Source organism: Schistocerca nitens, chromosome 9, assembly GCF_023898315.1.
Source record: "Schistocerca nitens isolate TAMUIC-IGC-003100 chromosome 9, iqSchNite1.1, whole genome shotgun sequence".
Lineage (NCBI taxonomy): Eukaryota > Metazoa > Arthropoda > Insecta > Orthoptera > Acrididae > Schistocerca > Schistocerca nitens.
The window spans coordinates 471348761-471365867 of NC_064622.1; the positions used below are offsets into that span (position 1 = coordinate 471348761).

At 42.1% G+C, this 17107-nt stretch overlaps 1 protein-coding gene across 1 annotated transcript in view; it reads right to left on the minus strand.

The window, feature by feature from the left end:
• LOC126204359 (ubiquitin carboxyl-terminal hydrolase 2-like) overlaps positions 1 to 17107 on the minus strand; it is a 278662-nt gene that overhangs the window by 50578 nt on the left and 210977 nt on the right. Inside the window, exons 4-5 of the mRNA XM_049938734.1 lie at positions 4342 to 4437; positions 1796 to 1922 (exon numbers count right to left, since the gene is read on the minus strand). Of these exons, the coding sequence (XP_049794691.1) occupies positions 1796 to 1922; positions 4342 to 4437 (223 nt within the window). The remainder of the gene's footprint in view (positions 1 to 1795; positions 1923 to 4341; positions 4438 to 17107) is intronic.

Sequence of the window (17107 nt, forward strand, 5' to 3'; positions counted from 1 at the left end):
ATGAGGTCTGACATGATATTAGGTAGTATCCCATGACTTTTGTCACTTCAGTGTACATTGACACAGTATAAAGAATTTATATCATAAACTGCTTCATTTTTGTACTTAGTTGGATTCAGTTACAGATTTTTGACATAGATGTGTACACTCACTGTGTTATGAAGATTTTAATATTGTTACAACTGCTCCATTTAGTTGTGTGTACAACTATAACTTCAAGAAGTTTCCTTAATTCACCTGAAAAATTTTGTTGCATCTGCGGTAGCTTCACACTCAAGAAACAGCAAAGAAAGGTTGCTGAGTTAATGAAGAAAGTGTATTAAACATATTTTGGAACAAAACATAAAGTGTATTCTGTTTTTGCAGCTGATCTCTAACAATGATTTTACAGTAAGCAAGCATCCTTGTTTATAGCCCACAATAGTTTGGTTGACCTGTTCCTCTGTCTTCACTTTATATTGACATGAACTAAACAATTTTTTGAGACTTTTCAAAGGACAGTGAACATTTTAAACACATATGTGTTAAACTCTTGTGTTGTCAGAAAAAATGAAAGGTGGTGGTTTTGTTAGTTCAGATATTAAGAAACATTTTAGTGATGAAGTACCTGCAATGAAAAGTGAAATTGTCACAAAAGAGGAGACTTCAAGGACTTCAGCCCCAAGTGAGTACTGTGAAATATGTTGGTAAAAATTAAAAAAAAAGGTCGTTTCAAGAATTTGAAAGTGTACTTCCTCCATTCACATTTCTACTATTTTCTGAAACCCTGCCAGTGTAGAAACAAACAAAAATGACTTGTTGATATTTCTTTCCTGCAATTAGTTGAGTGGGAATATTTTACAATTATACTTTGAAAAGTACACTTTAAAGTACTACCTGTCTCTTATTTGCATTGTTCAGTGCATGAACTGCACTCTGAGAATGAGCACTGCATTGAACCAATAATTTGTCTAGCATGTTTCGGAGCCAGAGATCATGCCACAGATACATTTAACATCATTTATAGAGTCTCGTGTAAATCATCACAGAATCTGACAGTTGCCAATGACTGTCTTTTATCATGAAACAACAATAAGCTACTGGCCAAAAAAGTTTCCTCAGAATTGAGATGAAACTGCAAGTCAAAATTCACTAGAGATATGGATAAAATATATGTACAAGTATGTGTGAAATATGTGAAATGTATGTGAAATATTCATGAATATGTGAAATATATGTTTCATACGCATACATTGGGTAAAGTCACGTGCCAATAGCTTCAAGTGTGTGGATTACATATGCAAAATATTAGTGTTCCAAATGGTCAGTTATATGTTGCATGTCCACAAGTGGGACATGCTGAGATGTTTTTGTATAAGATGGAAATACTGAAAATATTGTACATCACTAAGCATTTGTATAAACTTTTTCAAATTTAATTCAATGCACAAAAATAATTGAGTTTCATTAATTTTGTACATGTAATTGTGTCTGCTTTATATATGTGGACCTACTTAGAAATAAAAAGAGACATTGCAATACATGCTGGACACGGCTAGTTATGTAATAAAAACTGGAAAAATCTGAAAGCAGAGGCCTGACAGGCTGTTGCTTTGAGAAGAGACAACTCCTACAATGACCCCCTTACCATACTTATTAGATTTTTAATTTTAGTTTCTATGAAGTTACATTAGACTCGGTCAGTTTTAAGTCGAGACTATTTTGCTATCTTCAAACATCCTGTTGGAGTTGTTAACTTATTTTGATTTTGGTTGACTATTATCATAATGTGAGGCACAATTTGGAATTCACCCACCTTTAATGAGGGCTCCTTTCATACCAGAAACAGTTGTATTTATGTCAGTCAGGTGGCCATCATTGAGCAAGTATTCCAGCAGAGGTTTTGTATTACTGAGGCACTGGATCACAGAATTCATGAAGCACTGTAACAAATATGCACTTATTAGGTAACAATAAACTAGTTATTCAGATTCTGGAGCATCATAATATCTTATAGCTCAAATTACTTCGCTCATCCCCACTGTTACCTGTATTGAAACCTATTACTGGTATGACCTGAAAGGGAAAGTAAACATGTTACATATTAGGTGAATGCAAATAATGTTACACTTCTTTGATAGTGTAATGACAACTAAGTTGTCCTTAATGATGGAGTCTACACTGTGATGTGTCTATACTGATAACACACAATACCCCGACATACAAAATGCCCTGCACTGCAGCTGGACCTTGACGCATCCTTCACCACCAGTTTGGCTATTTCTCCCATAATTAATGTCTCAGAACTTCATGCATGGGAATTCTACACTATGCTGTTATTTCTGCTAACTATTTTCCCCAAGCAAAATTGTGCCTGCCTCAATTTTACCTCCTCACTCTCTTTTCCAAATATCGCTCCTGCCAGAATTTCATCATTGTATTCTCTTTCTCAATTTCTCAATTCCAATTGCCTTCTGATTTCATTAATATTTAGCAATTTGAGTTTTTGTAGCTCTTCATTAATACACAAGTAATAAATAAATAGCAGATTCAGATTGTTTATAAAGTAAGGAGGGCAGTGTGGAAAGAACACAACATCAAAAGAAAGGATGATGTTTGTAACTAAAGATGCACAATTGAGTAGCTGACTTTGGCAGTGTCAGCTCCTTGTTTGCTATTTAGCGTGCATCAGTGAAGTAAACTACAGGATATTAAAGATAAAAATGAAAATAAGTAAAGTGGTGACATTAAAACGCAGCATTCAGTGGTGAGTATAAACAATCGAGAAACTACATCACCCCAGGGGAGAGTAGCAGTATGGCGGAACAAGTAGCACCTCTCTATCTCACAGGGCAGGCGGCCTATATCCATGTTTGGTACTTCTGTGAAAGGGCAGAAGTGACATTAAAGATCATAGGGACTGCCAATCCCTGTGGCATTGTGAGACTGGTTCTTGAATGCAATAATGGACCAGGATTAGTCTCTTCACTAATTTCAAATTAAGAATAGAAAACAATGTGCTTTAAACAACAAAAAGCAAAAGAGAGTACACAAAACTACAGTGCAATAATTTGTTGATGATGGTAGAGTTGTAAATGTGGTAGTTCAAGCATGACTTCTGCTGGTGTCTTACACAACCATGGTTCAAAACACCCGTAATTTAAAACAGCCACATTAAAGAGAATGCATAATAGAAGGATCATGCAAAACAAAAGAAAATTCAATAAATGCCACTGCCAAGAGAGTAGGGAGATCACAAAACAGCACTTACTGCTGAGATTTGGTGCCACAATGGTGTGTGTTTAAAATCACATAACACTGAGTGACCAGACACCAGCAGAAACCACATGTGTGTGTGTGTGTGTGTGTGTGTGTGTGTGTGTGTGTGTGAGGGGGGGGGGCACACATGCACGAGCACGTGCACACAAGTGTGCATGCATTCACTTTTCCTTTTTTGCTTTTTCTCCACTATTTGATTTATGTTCTTTCTTTCACAGGGCCACATTTAATCTTCATCTCATCTAAATTCCTTTATCACTCTTTTCATCTCTTACCTGTGATCACATGCACAACATTCTCTTCAAATTGCAGTTTGTCAGGTTTTAAAATTTCATCTTTGATTTACTGCAAGTACTGTTCTGTGGAGTTCTTAGGTCGGGATCCTACGTAGCTTTTTCAATCACTAAAGAGTTCTGCTTCTTTCAACACTTTCCTCCCTGTTACCAAATGAAGGAATGCTTGCTGTAAAACCCCAAGATGCATATATAGTTTAGAAATTATTTTAATTTTAGTTTTGTTATGGGATCCCTTGTCCCTCATACACAGTGTGAACTTTGGGTCACGTATGAAAGAACAGACACCACATAAACATAATTAAGGTGCGGAAGGCCAGTGATCTCTTCAGTGCAGATGAACATCAGGTTCGAACTCTTACAGGAATCGGTGAAAGACCGTGAATGATGAGGATAATGGGGAAGGGGCACTACATTAGTAGTGTGTGGATAAGTTGAGAATTTGGATCTGATGGGAGGCTTGCTAGGGTAGTCCCAACAGCTGCGATGATCACTGTGTCTGGATGGCTTAGTGGTCATAGCATCTGCCCACTAAGCAAGAGACCCTGGTTTGAACCCCAGTCCAGCACAAATCTTCAACTTTCACCATTGATTTAAATCAATGACCACTTGCAGCCAATGTTTGTAATTCCTTTGCATCCCTTTATACTAGTCTGCTCATCCATACAAAGCCTGGAGGGCCTTAACTATTTCAAGAAGAAGATCATTATCACTCATTTTCCTTCATATTGTTTTGATTCTATAATTAAAGTGAGCTTTAATAAAACTACAGTTTTTGAACAGTACTCACTGTATTTCCAATGTTACGCAAGCCAGCAAGACCACCGCGTTCATTTCCTGGAGTTCGTGAATAGCCACGCAAGAGACGTGGAGAAGCACTGATTTCCTGCAAATGTTCCTTGTTACAGTTACAAGGGTAAAGAATATAATGCATAAAGATAAGGAATACAAAATACAACAATCATGTATAAACGTGGCATTAACCAGGTAGGCCCTAATACATCAAACTGCAGCTAGAAAGTTATAGAGAAACCTTCTGTTTATTTCAATGTTCTACTCATTGTAGACAGAAACAATTCAACTATGCAAAAATTTTTCAACCCTCACTGAAAAGCCCTAGCTATAGCCTAAAAAGGAAGTATGTTACCTAATTTAACAAAAAAGAAACCTAAGATGAGGAAAATTAGGGCAGAAAATTTTCATAAAAAAATATTTTTAGGTTATTATTATAGAGCAAAGACTTATATAATAAATAATGTATTTACAAAGCCCTGCCAAATAGTAATTCTGCTTGAAGAAATGATTCTGAAAACAGCCTGACATGAGTGGATTGAATCTCATTACATCTAAGCACAGGCAATAAGGTACTAAAACCTTATGTATAAAGCAGTAAACTCAAATTACAAAAATCTAACTTAAACCTATTTTTGAGCCTGAAAAATAAGATTCTGATTTAGACATTTTTAAGAAGCATAACTTAAAAAAGCAAAACTTACACAATTCAATAGCAAAAGCAAGAAATCTATTATTCAACTTCTCTGTTATATGGTGTAATGTACCAGTAAACTGATTACTACACAATTAAGCACAGTTCCACAACTGAACCTTATCACACAGATGTACAAGACACACACACACACACACACACACACACACACACACACACACACAGAGAGAGAGAGAGAGAGAGAGAGAGAGAGAGAGAGAGAATGAGGAGTAGTTTCATGTATTTCACAGCTGATGTGAAAATCTACATGGACTGTAAGATGATACTTGTCTAACATGTTCAAAACAACCAGTAGTTTCACAAGTAATAACTGCAGCTTCGGTCGAATGTGCATTCAGCTCTACTGGTGTGTCTATTGGTGCCTTGTGCATCAAACACTTCATGTTATGCCCACGAAAAGAAATCCACTGGAGTGAGGTTGGGAGCAAGTGATAGCCATGGTACTGACCCACTCCTCTCACTCCAATAACTGGGGAAAACTTTGTCCAAACGTACTCTAACATCAACAGTGAAGCGTGATGGGGCCCTGTCATGCTGGAACAATATTCATTGCCTTCCTGGTAGAGGCACATTCTCCAACATTTCCGGTAGTGCTGCATAAAGAAAAACTTGATAATTTTCTCCATAACCATTTAGCCAGATGATACATTCCAATCAGAGGGTCATAAATAGTACCAGTACAAGCAGATAACACTTGTACATTAATGTAAATGGACAACAATTTCAGTAACATCTCTAAACATTACTAGTATCAAAACCTCTACATACCCCAATTCGGTAAACAGTTCACCTGTGAAATTTTTGTCACATAAAAAAACAATTCTCTTTACCTCCTCTGAACATTCTAAAATAGCTTTTTACACCTTATATAATTCCTAACTTCTGAATTTTTAAACAGAGTGATTATAAAATCTGTTTAGTTTATAATAACTATACTACTATTTCAAACTATCATCACTTACTTTAAGCTTACAAGATTTTCCCAGTAATTTCTCCATAAGTTTTTGGAAAACTGTTCACAGTTGCTTTCGTTTTACTTGGTCAGTTCATTTACTATAAACAGAACTGATGATGACATACTTTGTACTATCAACTCATTTATAGGTCACATTTCAGCTGAAATATCAGGGGGAGGAAACTGCAAATATGTGGGGGACTGCACTATTTAAAAGCTTTCAATTCAGTACACAGGATTTATGGAGAACGAAGGAAATCCATGCTCTCTAAGTCTCTCTCTCAAACAGGTGTGTATGCACACACGCGCACGCGTGCGCGCGCGCGTGCACACACACACACAAACTTACATACACCAACTTATTTATTTGGAGTTATAGCTCCAACATAAAATCGTATCAGATAATTATTGCCATAACAAGTAAATTAAATTAAATAGTAAAATAATAACAATAAGAGCACCATTACAATTCAGCATATACTTTACCTCTGGATTATCTAAAATTTTAAAAAAGGAATTCTTCTGAAACATTACCTTTTTTGTTAGTTGTTGATGTACGTCTTCTTATGATCCTCTGCACCTGCTATAGGTAATTAGATTCTGATGACAAATAACTTTGTATTATGCTTACCTGAAAGTTACTGCTGCATTGGCTGAATCCATCATGGTTACAGAGTGACCACACTGAACTACGAGCCACAACCTACTTGCATGAAGAGAGCTTTCCCTGACTGACAAAAATATTTTTAATCTACAAAATCCTGTGAGCACATGTATCAAAATAATAGATTCTACAACATTATTGTCAAAAGCAAATTAATAGCTCAGCAGGACAAAGAAAAATATTTGTGAAATGACAGTTTAATGTAGCAATGTTTCTTAATTCTGCTACTTCAGCTACAGTTCAGAATTTGGATTGTTTCTTCTCTCTTTCATCCAATCATCATTCCAATACAAACATTTAGATGCTAGACATTTTGTAAGATTTTCAAGCAAAACCTTCTGTCATCAATTACGAAATTTTAGCACGTGTGCATGCTCCCATCAGTTGAACCATCTTTATCTACATGTATATTTGTAGGCCCCCATGGTACATATGAACATTTATGAAAAACTCTCACCAATGTCTCAGATATTCATTTCCATATGGGACAGAAACACAGATCATAATTTGTTTTGCTCTGAATTTAGTGTCTACATCACATATGTGTAAGTAGTGTTTGATAATCAGAGGTATATCGGCAGTTTTATCTGAACCTCAAGCCACAGAATGTCCTTATTGAAAATGATGGTAATGAGGACCATTAATTGTTGGAATAGGTTATAATTGTGGATGTGGTGCATTTAGTATTTGTTCTTTTATGTTGTGATTCTCGTTTCACATTAATTATAAACTTCACAACTGTGAACAGACAATATGTCACTAGTCCATATGGAAATTTTAAGATTTAACGTTAATAACAAATATAATCCTAATGAGTGAGGTGGCATGGTGGTTATCACACTGGACTCACATATGGGAGGACGACAGTTCAAATCTGCATCCGGCCATCCTGAATTACGTTTTCTGTAATTTCCCTACATCACTTCAGGCAAATGCCAGAATGGTTCCTATGAAAGGGCATAGCCGACTTCCTTCCCCATCCTTCCCTAATCCTATGGGACAGATGACCACGCTGTTTGGTCTCCTCTCCCAAATCAACCAACCAACCAAAGTATAATCCTAAATATTAATTAATATTTCATAAAATTAAGTATATGTATTATGTTTTCATAGGAAATACAGGATGTTGAGACTTGGTTGAAAAAGTCAGACCTATGAGACTGGTGGTTTGTCTAGAAATTTGATTTTTGCAAACATTTATTTTTCCTTGAAGCTTTCTATCAGTGCTTTGGGCCCTTATGGTTCTCAGTGCTTCAGTTGTTGTTAACAACTGGGATGATTTTAAAACAATACCATATATAATGGTGAGTGTTAAAATATAAAAGAATTATCCCTTCCCTTGACTAAGCATAATTGTTTCTAAACCTGGAATAATATATATGTTTTAATTCAACATAAAAATGGCTTAGAATTGATGTTCAATTCTAAGGTTCAACAAAGTGCACAAGGGAAAAATATTCTACACCTAAATTGTTGATGAGTGAATAAAATTAGCAAATTTGTAATAGAGATCAATTAAGAGTGGAAATCAATAGATCCAAAGTGAAACAAAGAAACCTCAGCATTTCTGCACATTGAAACAAAGCTGTCCCATAGCAGCTCTCTTGGTGCTGTGTAGCTGAGCACATGAATTGAATTCAATAATATTTTTGTCAGTCAGTTCTAAAAAAAAAAAAAAATTAAAAAAAATATACAGTCTGACAAACAGGTGTTAAGAAGCACAGGAACACACTACAGACATGAGAGATGATTTAAATTTCAATAGCTGCTGACAGTACACTCACAATGGAATAATGCTGGTTAATGCCACATGTACACAAGCATTGTATGTAAACAAAGAAAAAAACTCAAAAATAGTGAAAAAGCTGTTAACACTGTAGAGACATTGCAAGTACAAGATTTTGAAAACAAAGTAAAAAATAAAAAAGTAAAAATAGAACAGCTATTACTAATTACTAATCAAGCTTTAAAAACTGAAATTAAAATTATAAAACATATTATATAGTGAACAAAAATGTGTAAGAGTGGTGAATGGGTCATGCTCAACTTCTTAAGCAGAGTTGGTGGTTTTGCCACTTTCCACTTTTCAGAATGAACATATCCCAGTTTCACTCTCACAACTCCTAAAAATTCAAAAGTATGAACCAATTTCAAATGTGTGTTAAAGCAATATCAACTTAAACTGGTGGACAGTCACTAACAACAGCAGAAGTGGGAATTGCTAAAAGCAGACAGAGAAAATGAAGAATTTGTAAAAACTGAAATTCAGTAAGGATGTCACTACACTATTACAATTAATTTAGCAACAAACATCGGCAATATTCATCGAGACAATGTGTGAGATATTAACTGAGGATGACAGCGGTAAATTACAGTAAGCAAGTGTACTGCCACACGTGTGTTACACACAGACGATCTATTCGGAAGTGGTTAATTCCCCCACAAAGCAGTCCGATGAATATTGTGCAGCGAGTGGGTCACTCCTCTCGTTCGGGACTGTAGAGGATTCCGGAAAGGACAAAAGGGTAAAGTCTACATTCTCAGCCCACACAACAGATTCAGTTAAAAAGGCCACGACCGTACCTCCGAAGCGACAAAACACGACGCTACCGGAGACACCGAGATGCCGCGACATTTCGAGACGTAGCCGACGCGGCAGTAGGAGCGGACGCCGGCGAGAGAACGACGGGGACACGAGCGGGTGAAGGGCTCGAGTGCGCCGAAGAGCAGAGAAATCAGTGACGCGATCAGCAACAGCCCCCACACGGCCCCTACGATCCCGTACGCCACAGTCCACAAAGTACCGGTCTCACTATCCATTCGGCACACTGCACCGACCGGTACTCTACCGGCACAAAGTTTGCGTAACGACTCTTATCACGAAACGGCAGTAACCGGTCGAGGGCAGACATTTCTCCACACAGTGTCGACACTCCAGCTCCGGCAGCCAGAAGACGGACATCTGCTACCTTCAGATCACTACCTTTCAGTGTTCACGTGTAACAGTCTCACGACTCCACATTCAGTCGAAAACCTCCCTCAGAGAGAGGCAGTCTCCGGCACACTTACAGTGTCTGCAGTTCTTTTCAGTAAACTACTAAACGGTGCAGGTAAAATGACAAAATCTTAGGTCCAGTCACTTCTAAAACTCTCGTCTCAGTTGTCGTACTCTAGACGAGTGGGGCGGCGTTTCCGTTACGTGCGCCGTATCGTAGGAGATATTTTGACGGTGAGACCTTTTGTCTCCAAACGGAACTATTCGCAAGTGTCAGAGGGGCGGAACACGTGGAGAAACGGGAGTCGGCTTTCCACGAGTATCGCAGGTCTCGCAGAGCAGTCACCTGCCCGTGTAACGGGAACGCGACATTTTCCACAGTCGGATACGCGCCGCAACGGGGCGGGTCGGGAGAAGCGGAGAGGACCCGACAGCGCGTGTCGGCATTCTCGTAGCCGAGAGTCTGTGGCTCTAAATCGCGTACCTGTGTGTACTACCAGAGAAAAATCGCTAAAGGGAGGCCGTACAATCGCTCACTTTCTACCGGGATAATGTACGGACAGTTCCACCTTACTGCCTAAATGTCCGATAACGACCACTCGGTTCTCGGTGGTCTGCAGTTACTGAAAACTACATCTGACAGCTATATTGGCAACTCGCGGTAGCGGCATTTGTAGAATCCGGCGAATGTCAGCTCCGTCAGAGGGTAGTCGGCGATCCTTCCCCGGTCTGACGTCACACCGGTCCGGACACGTGGTGAGGGAATGCCGGCTGACGGCCGCGAGGAGGCGCGCGTCGCGAGCGCGGCGACGGCCGGACCCGAGCGGCGGGGAGGGGGCGCGGCCCGCGGCAACCCGAGAAGGCGCGCGGCTCGGCCGAGGTCGCGGAAGCTCGACACGCGGGAGCGCGCGGCAGGGCGCAGCGCGCAGCACGGACCGCGGCGAGCGGCGCCTCACTGGCCGCCGCGGGGCGACGCCGCCGCGCCGCGCCGCGACGCGCCGCGCCGGCCTCGCCTTCCCGGACGCAAATAGACGCTGGCCGGCCGCGCCATTTTAAATCTGGCGCATCCCCTCGCTGGCACCGCTCCTGCCTCGCCAACGCAGCCGACCGCATCTACTGTACGCTGCGAAACGGATTCGCCTACACTGCACAGGCCACGCTACGGAGTGTGGCGGAGGGTATTTCCGGTTCTTTGGAGACTCGTCGACGGATCTAGGAGTACTATCAGACTTGACCCAGGGAAGTGTCCTGTTCGTGTTCTCTACATCTACAGCTACATCCATACTCCGCAAGCTACCTGACAGTGTGAGGCGGAGGGTACCATGAGTACCTGTATCGGTTCTCCCTTCCATTCCAGTCTCGTATTGTTCGTGGAAAGAAGGATTGTCGGTATGCTTCTGTGTGGGCTCTAATCTCTCTGATTTTATCAAAAATGGCTCTGAGCACTATGGGACTCAACTGCTGAGGTCATTAGTCCCCTAGAACTTAGAACTAGTTAAACCTAACTAACCTAAGGACATCACACACATCCATGCCCGAGGCAGGATTCGAACCTGCGACCGTAGCGGTCTCGCGGTTCCAGACTGCAGCGCCAGAACCGCGCGGCCACTTCGGCCGGCTCTCTGATTTTATCCTCATGGTCTCTTCGCGAGATATACGTAGGAGGGAGCAATATACTGCTTTACTCCTCGGTGAAGGTATGTTCTCGAAACTTCAACAAATGTCCGTACCGAGCTGCTGAGCGTCTCTCCTGCAGTGTCTTCCACTGGAGTTTATCTATCATCTCCGTAACGCTTTCGCGATTACTAAATGATCCTGTAACGAAACACGCTGCTCTCCGTTGGATCTTCTCTATCTCTTCTATCAACCCTATCTGGTACGGATCCCACACTGCTGAACAGTATTCAAGCAGTGGGCGAACAAGCGAACTGTAACCTACTTCCTTTGTTTTCGGATTGCATTTACTTAGGATTCTTCCAATGAATCTCAGTCTGGCATCTGCTTTACCGACGATCAACTTTATATGATCATTCTATTTTAAATCACTCCTAATGCGTACTCCCAGATAATTTATGGAATTAACTGCTTCCAGTTACTGACCTGCTACATTGTAGCTAAATGATAAGGGATCCTTCTTTCTATGCATTCGCAGCACATTACACTTGTCTACATTGAGATTCAATTGCCATTCCCTGCGCCGTGCGTCATTTCGCTGCAGATCCTCCTGCATTTCAGTACAATTTTCCATTGTTACAACCTCTCGATATACCACAGAATCATCCGCAAAAGGCCTCAGTGAACTTCCGATGTCATCCACAAGGTCATTCATGTATATTGTGAATAGCAACGGTCCTACGACGCTCCCCACACACGACACTTCTATGTCAATTACCTTACTGACAATATTGATAATAACCTCAGTCTTTTCACAGATGATGCAGTGAGCTACGATAACGGGAAAAATCCCAAAAAAGAAACCAATTAATGTAGAGTAATGAAACTTCGGCAATACTTACTGAGAGATCGCAGGTTAGTGTAAGCGCGGGATAAGCCACAGCAAATGTGAAATTCCGGTACATCAATAATCGGTGTAACCGCCAGAATGTCGAACGAAAACACGAAACGCGCTTGCACCGTGTTGTACAGCTGCCGGATGTCAGTTTGTACGACGGAGGTCCACGCCAGTTGCACTCGATCGGTCAGTACAGGGACGGTTATGCCGGTTGCGGACCGCACTGGAGTTGTCATTCGGTGATGTCCCGTATGTGCTCGATTAGGGACCGATCTGGTGATCGATAAGGCCGAGGCAGCATGTCGACAGTCCGTAGAGTATATTGGGTTACAACAGTGGTATATGGGCGAGTGTTATCCTGTTGGAAAACACCTCCTGGAATGCTGTTCACGAATGGCAGCACAATAAGTCGAATCGCCACATTGGCGTGCAAAGTTGGAGTCAGGGTGCTGATAATGGCGTCTTTGTCACATTAGAGGCATTCTTAGTAACATCAACTCACCACGTCGAATCTCAAAGGTAACTAACGCTCACGACCATTACGGCGTGTATTTAAAGTAAACGTGATCTGCGTCCTCACAGTGGCGCTACTACCGCCCACTCTTATGTGACTGGCGTAAATTAGAACAAACGTCATCTTTCTAATGTGGATACACGCCTACTAACTTTCGTCTATGTCGCACAATCACTTTCTCAGTGTTGCGACTTTTTTCCATCAATGTATAGTGAAATAATGTGTGAAAGAAGCTGCACAAATATTCAGTCAGATCTCGATAAATTTCGACGCGGTGCAAAGTTTGTCAACACGATTTAGCTTAAATCTGCACGAATGTATAACTGAGCATTTCACAAAATACAATAGCAGTCACTCACAGTAGGATTCTGTCAACTCATACCAAACATGTGGATGTAACAGTTTGTAAGAATATGAACCGGAACCATCACATAGGCACAATCGCAAGTAAAGCAGGCTGCACAATGGTTCATTGGCAGCCCACAGGGACATGTAGTCAGTCTACAAAAGGATACTGGCATACAACCTCCCCCCCCCCCCCCCCGACCCATTCCACAATGGACAAAATGTCCATAATAGAACGCCACAGTTATAACTTTCAATAGTATCAACTGTAAGCGTAGCAGTTGGTTCGAGATCCCAATTAAAGAGTGACACTAAGAGTTCTAGATAAGGCACACGCGCGAGTACTGCTTTGCTGTTTTCCCGCCTTACGCCACACACGCGAAGTAGCGGCTTCTGAACGTGATGATGATGATGACTGGTTTGTGGGGCGCTCAACTGCGGTCATCAGCGCCCGTACAAAGTCCCAATTTTTACACAGTCCAATTTTTTTGCACAGTCCAATCTAGCCACTGTCGCGAATGATGATGACGAAGTGATGAGGTCATCACAAACATCCAGTCCCGGTCAGAAAAAATCCCCAACCCGGCCGGGGATCGAACCCGGAAGCCCTTGATCCAGAGGTAGCAACGTTAGCCACTTGACCACGAGCTGCGGACACTTCTGAACATAAAACGTTTTGTGTCCTGCAGTTTGTCAAGAGTGAATCTGTAATTTCAGTTCAATGTGCGTTTCGGTTACTTCTGTCCCCCTCCCCCCTCCCCCCGTGACAAAAACATTCGCCGAGGCTACTGTCAAATTGAAATGATTGGGTGTGTGTGTAAAGGGAAAATCACGGAACGAACAAAAGTGTCCGAAAAGGACGTAGACCGTGTCAGGACACCTTACCTTCGTAGTCCCGAGAAGTCTGATCGCAAAGCAAGTCCTGAAATTCAGTTGCCAAAGACGACAGTGTGGGAGGTTTTAAGAAAACACCACCTAGTACTCAGCCAGAGCTGACACAAAGAGCTGAAGAGGCTGCTCCTTCTACTATTCTTGACTTGTGAACCAAAGTGTGGGAAGAACTAGATATCAGGATGGATGTGTGCCGTCCAATTCGAGGTGCACATATCGAACGCTACAAGAAAAAAATAGATCTGTTTACTTTCAATTTGATGTAAAGAGCCTTAGTTTCACTGTTATTACATACCAGTGGAATGGGGAAATTTTTTTACGGACAGCCCGCATTCGCCACGTGTGTGGGATCCGTACCCTAGCTGGGGAAAAAAAGGGTGCACTACGACTGGTAACAGGCTTGTTTCACCCACAAGACAGTGTCATGGATATTATAAAGAAACTGTACTGAGAGACGCTCGAAGATTCACGTTCGACCATCCCGACAAAGCCAACTTACAAGTTTGGAGAAGCAACTTTAAGTCACGAATCTAGCAATGTATTAGCATCTCCTGCGAATCGCTCTCACAGAGATCGTGAGGACAAGGTTACGCTAATTACAGCGCACACAGAGGCAATCGTGCAACCTTTCTTCCCGCGGTCCTTACGTGAATGGCACGGGAAGAAGCCCTCATAACTGGTATAACGGGAAGTACCTTCTGCCACGCACTTCGCAGTGGCTTGCAGAGAACACATGTTGTTGTAGATAGTCTTACGAAGTAATGAGTGCCAATTACAGGTGACCTGTCCGCCCCCGGTAGCTGAATGTCAATCCTAAGGGCCCGGGTTCGATTCCCAGCTGGGCCGGAGATTTTATCATTTCATCCCCATCGACGCGCAAGTCGCTGAAGTGGCGTCAAATCGAAAGACTTGCACCGGTGAACGGTCTATCCGACGGGAGGCCCTAGTCAAACGACATTATTTTAGGGGACCTCAAGTTGATTACGTACTTCTAAATCATCATAAGGCTTTTGACACAGCTCCTCACACGCTCCTGCTAGCCGAACTGCGTTCCTACGGAGTATCGTGTCACCTGTGCAACTACATTCGTGTCTTCCTTGTCAGAAAAGTCACGTCGGTCATAGTAACGTTCCGGAAGTCATCTAGTGAAGCAGAAGTTTCCCTAAGGGAGCGTCGCGAATATATATTACACGTTAAATTTCGGTTACATTATAGGTAATACAAATTTAAAAGCTGACGACTCAACTAATAGCTAGGAATTATAGTTACATGTAACTTTAAGCCGGCTGGTGTGGGCGAGCGGTTCTAGGCGCTTCAGTCTGGAACCGAGCGACCGCTACGGTCGCAGGTTCGAATCCTGCCTCGGGCGTGATTGTGTATAATGTTCTTAGGTTAGTTAGGTTTAAGTAGTTCTAAGTTCTAGGGGACTGATGACCTCAGATGTTAAGTCCCATCGTGCTCAGAGCCATTTGAACCATTTTTTGCAACTTTAATTGTAACAGTCACAAAAAATGTATGGGAGGCGACCCAAAGACTGTGTTTTATTGGCAGAACACTTAGAAGGTGAAGTCTTCTAAAGAGACTGTCTACACTAAGCTACCCTCTTCTGGACCACTGCTGCGCGGTATTGGAATTGTTACTAGTTAGTACTAACGGAGGGCACGAAAACAGATCGAGGAAGGGCAGCTTGGTTTGTATTACCGTGAAACTGGACAAAGTGTCAGAGGTGTGATAATCGAGTTGGAGGTGGTAGCGTTAAAATGAGGGCGTTTCTCGCTGCAGCGAGGTCCCTCCACGCGACGTCAATCATAAAATTGCCAAACACTTATGTGTATATTACAGAGGAATCGCGCGTACATGTAGAGGGACCACTGTCTTTACCCGTTCAATTCGCTATCGGCGCGTCGGAAGAAACTGTCGGCAAACCTCAGTATGAGCACTAATTTCCCTGATTTTCCCGCTCCAGTCGTTTCGGGAGACATACGTGAGACGTACTAATATGTTGTCAAGCTCCTCCCTGAATGCGCTCTCTCGGAATTTCGACAGTAAACCTCTTTGTGATAACACAACTCGTCTGCCACTGGAGTTTGTTCGGCATCTCCGTGACGGTCTCGCGCAGTGTATACGATCCCGTGACGAAACGCGCCGCTCTTCGTCGGGCCTTCCGCATCTCTTCCGTTAATCCAACCTAGTAAGTGTCCCAGACTGATGAACAGTCCTCAAGAACCGGTCGAACGAGCGATTTGTAAGCCACTTCTTTCGTGCACGAATTACGCCTCGTTAAGGTTCTCCCAATACACCTGAGGTTGGCACTTGCTTTTCCTAATGTTCGTTGTATATGGCAATTTCCACTTTAGGTCGCTCCAGGTATTTATGATAATTCCTGTTTCCAGCGACTTCTCACCAATGGTGGAATCGGACAGTAGAGGATATCTTCGCCTATTTACGCGCAATGCGTTACGTATATTTATTTTCAGGATCAATTGTCGGCATCTACTGTATATAATCAGTAACTACTCTATAACACTATTTCCCTGCGGGCTCCTGACATTACCTTTTGTCTGTCGATTTCGTTCCGTTCAGATCTACGAGCTGACATATCTCTGCAAGACAGTCTCGAACCCAGTAACATGCTCGGTAAGCTCGTGTTTTAATCACTACACGACAGTGCGAAACTGTACCCAATTCCTTATGGAACGAGGCATCAAATGGTTCAAATGGCTCTGAGCACTATGGGACTTAACATCTATGGTCATCAGTTCCCTAGAACTTAGAACTACTTAAACCTAACTAACCTAAGGACATCACACAACACCCAGTCATCACGAGGCACAGAAAATCCCTGACCCCGCCGGGAATCGAACCGGGGCGTGGGAAGCGAGAACGCTACCGCACGACCACGAGCGAACGAGGCATCGACCTCGTCACTTTCAACTACGGCGTTCTCGTCGATGAACAGCGCGAGCTGGGTTTCGCAAGATCTCTGTTCGCGAAATCCGTGTTAATTTTGGTCGAAGAGATTTTCGTTCTCCAAAAACGTCATAACAGGCGAACATAAAACACGTCCCGTACTAGTGCGATCAGCGATATGGGCCTGCAAGTACGGGTATCGGTCCTACGACTTTCGTTCCATCGCTTCCTACCCTTCGTTTCTCGAGTGACTTAAACAAACG